The 6,153-nt window shown below is 38.2% G+C and overlaps 1 protein-coding gene across 1 annotated transcript in view; it reads right to left on the minus strand.

Moving 5' to 3' along the window:
- Positions 1-1,181: 1,181 nt before the first annotated feature.
- ST8SIA3 (ST8 alpha-N-acetyl-neuraminide alpha-2,8-sialyltransferase 3) overlaps positions 1,182-6,153 on the minus strand; it is a 15,159-nt gene continuing 10,187 nt past the window's right edge. Inside the window, exons 2-4 of the mRNA XM_019518304.1 lie at positions 5,898-6,020; positions 3,149-3,706; positions 1,182-1,819 (exon numbers count right to left, since the gene is read on the minus strand). Coding sequence (XP_019373849.1) covers positions 1,537-1,819; positions 3,149-3,706; positions 5,898-6,020 — 964 coding nt within the window. The 3' untranslated portion in view covers positions 1,182-1,536. The remainder of the gene's footprint in view (positions 1,820-3,148; positions 3,707-5,897; positions 6,021-6,153) is intronic.

Consider the following 6,153-nt stretch of genomic DNA (forward strand, 5'->3'; position numbering starts at 1 on the left):
GATGGGGTACAGTATTTTGGCTATTTTATAGGGATGGCATATTTTAGAATATAATATAATGAATTCCCCAAACATACAGACTAACAATGCTTGAAGTACAGCGGTGCTGAAAGAAAGAAAGAAAGAAAGAAAGAAAGAAAGAACAATCTAATGTCTATCATAGGCAGGATCCTGTACTGAGCTCCTCGTGGGTGGGTTCCAGAACTGGCACACAGCACATTGCAGAAGTGGGGTTTTGTGTGGTAGTGCAATGGCTATGAAGTGGTAAGCTTGCATCTTGCAATCATTTTGGAATATATGGTTTCTGTGCTTAGGGAAGAGGGGGAATGTGGCAAGCACATTGAGGAAGGGAGTTTGAGAATAGAACAGTCTAATGCAAAGGATCTGTTACAAACCTTGTGGATTAATGGGAAAAGGAACCCTTGCTTGGATGCCAGACCTCTTTGTCACAGAATACAAAGTTTAAAAATTGGCTATTATTCATCTTGCTACCTCAATTTTAAAACCAAAGGGACAAATTCTGTTGCATTGAAGGCAATGACAACATTCCCATGCATTGGGATTTGGCCCAAATTGAATTAAAACACTGAAATACCTATGAGTAATATATGTATTCAGCTATGGCAAGGCCTATATTTTGACCTTTCTTAAATACTAATCCTAGGCAGATATAAAATTCAATACCCTGAAAATATACACACTGTGGAAATCAGGATCTAGTCTAAATAATCTGAAATTGATGACAAATTATAACACTAAGCAACTTTCTTCAGTGGCCATAGTAATATATACATGTTGCACAATTTGATAATAATAGATGTAAACCAAGCAAAATCTTTTCAAATTAATGTTTCTAATTCTAATCCTCATGGAACAGTAAAATTTGGAGATTGAGAGGCATTTAGTGTCATTTTAAAATAGATATGAAAATATTTTAAAATGTGTTTAGTATCATATCTAAAAATGAAAAATATCAATCACAAATAGTTTAAACCAGTGGTTCTCAAACTTTTTTGTACCCAGACCCATTTGTAAACATCAATGGCCATTCCTGACCCAGTGCCCCTCACTCCTGACCCACTGACCCCCGCCCCCCAAGTCCCAGCCCCCCAGTGTGTGGGGCATGGGGAACACCAAGCAGCCCCTTGTAGGCTGTAACTCTGCCAGCTTGCAAAGGAAAAGACACAGTTTCCCACATTTTTCTCCTTTAAAGGAGAATCCATTTGTAAAGTGTATTTGCGACCCTTTCATATAATCTTATGACCCACTTTTGGATTACGACCCACGGATTGAGAAATGCTGGTTTAAACTTCCCCGTTTTGTGAATACTGTCAATACATTTTGATAATCACTTCTACACTGCTAAATATGCTAAAACCTTTTGATAAGCTATGATAAGGGTGATTAAAAATCATCTTTAGATTATGGAAAATATTTTAGGTTTTTTTTTTCTTTTTAGGATTCTAGTTCAAAGCATGTTTAATTCAGTTTTGGGCACTTTTTAACCAACAATTTGGCACTTTGAGATTGAAGTTCTTAGGCACAACGTGACAAAGTCAGTTTAGTGAGTCCTTCCCCATGCATTTTGTAGAGCAGCTGGAACTCTGCAGGCAGCTGATGGGACTCCTGCCACTTGGTAGTAAACTTTGTTCCTTTTTTATCATAGTAATGGTACGGGAGGTCTTCCCTTGTGTTGGGATCAAATCCAAATGGCCAAAAACCATACAAATGGATTTCTTCACATATAGCAGAAGCAAGGGTGTACATTAGAATACCTGTGCTCAGTCGTTTGGGTGACAAATGTTTATTTTTCCAATACCTGTGAAATAATAAAGACATGTTGATTCAGGTGCAACTTCTGTATATGACCATTTAATAAGAAAAGAAGAATTGATTGTGAAGAATGCCTGTATCCATAACTGATCATTTGAATAAGATCTAGGTTATTGTTACTAGTGGACATGTCTACATGAGATAGCGTTATGGCAAAAACTGTGCTAGTATGCTAATATTAGTTCACTGCTCATTAACCATCACAAAAAGCATATGATCACACTAATGCTCAGTAGGGCAACCTACTGCACATTTATTTAGTGCTCCTTTTGTAAGTACTGTGCATTAATGAATGTGTAGATGCGTTAATTAAGTCCTACTGTATAGGCTTTAATAAAATAGCATGAATATAGCACACCCTGATATAAGACAATATCTTTGCATTAAGTTACCTTGGACTTCTTTGTCCCTCTCTGCAATGAAGCCAATTAGGACTTATAATTGTTAGTTACCAAAACCCTGATCTTGCAAGTAATCTTATGAAGGCAACTTCCCTGCATCAGTGAAGAAGCCCATTGACCTCTTCTAAGTTTCACATAGTCTCTAGCTACCTATACAAAGACTACTGTGAGATAAGGTCTGAAGGTGAAATTCATCCTTGTGCAGACAGACAACACAAAACTTATGCAGTCTGAGCCTGTTGCTGTACTCTGTATACAATCCCACAAAGAATATTAAGAATGTAAACTTGCCTCAAGTGCAACACTTTTTCTGTAAGAGTCATCTACTTTACATGATCATTTTAGCTATATCTTGGATTATCATTATTTACTGTCCAGGCTTAGGATGGTATAGTGGCTTATTCATTATGGGTGATTCACAGCTTTGCGTGAGACCTGGACAAAAGCTATGGAATCATTTATCTCCCACTTGAACCAAATTAAATGGTACATTGGCCTGGTGATGGTCTTTGAGGGTTAATTTCACCTTAAGTACCAATTGTGTTCCTTGTGGAAGTCAATGCTAAAATTTCAAGTATCTTCAATGCAAATGGGATTGAGTCCTAACTGTTTAGATATTGTGCATCAAATGAACTATAAAAGAAGATCATAAACAAATAGAAAAATAGGACTGTAAAAGACTTCACAAGATCATTTGGTCCAACCTACTGCTCATGGTAGGTTCATTCCTTTCTCAGCCATCTCATCCAAGTGTTTGTCTAATCTGTTCTTAAATTATTCTTCCACTACTCTAGGCAATTGGTTCCAGTGCTTAAACAGCCTCATTGTTAGTTTTATTCATCATAGCCAACCTAGATTCAATGGCCAATTAGTGATACGTGGTTTTATGAGTTAAATGTAAGAAAAATACACACCTGTTGACATGTTGCATTATATTCCCTGGCCAAGCCAACTGGACCTTTAATTGACCTCTGTGCTCAACAAAGAAGTCAACCAATGTTCTTGTGACGGTTGCTGAAGTGTGGAAGAAAAAAGCTGGGATCCAAAGAATGGCCCCATCAAGCTTTTTTAAACTTAGAAAAAAGTTATTGCGATCCTGAATGGTCAAAAGGTTGTTGTAATACTTTTCCAGGATGCTGGGGTTGAAGGTTGTAAGGTTGGTTTTCCTTCCAACATCTCTCTGGAAAGCCTCAGTTGGAGCAAAATTACAACGGAAAACAAAATCAGATTTATCTATTTCTTGTCCACACTGACTCCCTGTAAGGATTCCACTATTTCCAACCACAGCACAAATGTTATAATGCTTATTCAGGATAGGTGAGACATCTGGAAGCAATGATCTGAAGTTATTGCTAATAGAAAAAACATACTTATGGCTGGAATAATCATAATGCATCAGCTGTCCAATCCGAACACTATTCTTGGTCAAAGAAAAATTTTTTATCACATCAACATGCTGAAGAATTTCTCGCCTAAAATAAAATACAGAAACAAAACAGATATTTCATTAAGCTCTGCCCTTGCATACAGCTGAGAGATTTTCTTTCCTGTTATGATTCATTTTGTTTGAAAAAAAAATTGAGTTAAATTAATCCCATTGAGGGTGGTGAGGTAACAGATTTCAAATGGATATGAACCAATGAGCGTTGTGACACCAGATTCTCAGGCAGTGTAAATTTTCATAGCTTTACTGAATTTAATGGGTGATGCTGATTTCCATCAGCTGAGCATGCCAGATCTCTTGGCTTACAACACTGAGATTATAATACTTGTTTCAGTCTTTAAGTTGAAGGCATAAATCTGTAATGGTGTGCTGTTTGCATAGAATGAATTCAATCTCAGGCAGAGGGACAGCATAAAACTACATCCTGTTTATGTCCTACCGTGAGCATGATAGTTAGATTTATGTTGGCTCTAGATTTCATACTGCAGAGCTTTGGTAAGGATGAATAGCTCATGTGCCAAGATGTACTCAAAGCAGTCAAGAATATTCAATTGTATTAACAGTAATGCAGCTGAATTTTTAATACAAGTACTTTTTGTATCCTCATTAAGAAGCTTTAAGTCACAAAGCAAGTGGCATTCAATTGTGTCCTCCTGGATAAATAGCATTATTTTAATGCCTTGCTTAGGCAAGTAAATTGGAGTTTTTAAAAGGGTATTATGAATACTGAAAATGCTCAGGAATTTCTCTTGCAGAGAATAAAAATAGAAAACAAACCATTACTGCCTTATCTGCTCATGTTTATGGAAAACAGCCTCTCTTCCAGCTTGCTAGCCTCAAATGTCTAAGCATTAATGGAATCCCAATGGATGCCCTAATTATGGGCTATTATTGCTGACAGCATAATGCAAAGAGAGATCTTGAGGCAGTAACTAAAATTAAGAAAGAGGTACAGCAAAGGCATGAGTCAGGACTAGACTATGACCTAGAGGCTCAGGTCACAGTAAGGGTTGGTACATATCGACATCACTCCAGGGTCACTGAGCCACAACTTCTTCTCTGCTCCCTGCAGTTATTGGAGCTGTGGTCATGCAATATTAACCCATACTTGCAGAAGATAATTCCCCCAAACCTCCATTTGGCTCAGTTGTATTGACCACTGAGTAGAAAGTGAGTTGAAGGAGTGCAATGGTGGGCACATAGTTAATCTCTTTTCTGTGTTAGTAGCCCAAGCTCTGTGTGAACTACATAGGGATGTAGGGAAGGTTTCTACTCCCCAGATTGGTAGTGAATTCCAAGCCACAACCCAGCCATTAAATGCTGACACACTGTAGGCAACTTTCAGACAAAATATGGATCCATTAATAGCATCGGCCATGACAATAACATCTATTTTTAAGCAGAATTCTTCACTTACTGAAGAAGGGTAGGATTTTTCCTTGTTATATCACAGTTTTAAACTCTAGATGCATATCAGTAGAAATAATTCATAAAAAGACTGGCTTAGTTTTGCCAGCAGTAGTAGCATCACAAGTTAAAGAGCAGTGACAATAATAGAACAGAAACCTAATATTTAGTTCATGTACACGGGGAGCTTTGAGGAAATGAATGGAACCAAGACATAATTCCTCTTGAAATATTGTCAATTTGGGAAAGCTGAGGTGAAAACCATGATGCAAAAAATGAATTTTAATTGACTCCACATTTTGGATATCCTACAACCCTATGGATTAGCTAGTCAGAAAGGAACATGCTTGTCAAGCAGAGTTATCCTGTTGTCTGTGTGACTATTGAAACATGTTGTGCATGTTGATGACGATTGCATGCTGTTATATGTTAGAATTCAGTTGTTTTTTCTGAGATTTTCTTTGGACATTTATCCCGTAGCAATAGCCCTTTAACTAGTCCTCTGATAAACTGGGTCACATTTGAGTTTTTTGGTATACTAGTGCATAGGCCACTTTGTGGATTGTCAGTGAAATAACACATTACCAGAATATAATGTGTTTCCTGTCCTATAAGTTATAACTTTTCTGACGTGGGGAACTGCTCTGACGCAGTCTTTGCTTCTGAGGTTGGGCAAGTTACACCTGGTTTAGCATTTATAATTTCCTGGTTACCTTCTCCCCCCACCCCCTATCAAATGATCTAGCTAATACACCAAGGAAACCGAGCCTAGGCCTTCACAAAGCAAGTGGTAGCATTTTCTTCTCTCTCACCTTTGATGTAAGAATGCCGTTCTGTTAAAAGTCCACCTGGAAGGCTTTTCTTGTAGCTCGTGTGTCAGAGAATTGGTGATTGGCACAAAGGAAGGGTCCAGAAACTTCAGTGCAAACTGGGACCTGCAAAGGAGCGTGTGTACACACACACACACACACACACACACACACACACACATACGCGCGCACACACAAGAATACATATACCCGTTAGCAGGCGGATTCAGGGCTTGAGCCCCCGCTCCCGCTGCCTTGC

This window comes from Gavialis gangeticus, unplaced genomic scaffold (genome assembly GCF_001723915.1).
Source record: "Gavialis gangeticus isolate Ggan-Ray unplaced genomic scaffold, GavGan_comp1, whole genome shotgun sequence".
Lineage (NCBI taxonomy): Eukaryota > Metazoa > Chordata > Crocodylia > Gavialidae > Gavialis > Gavialis gangeticus.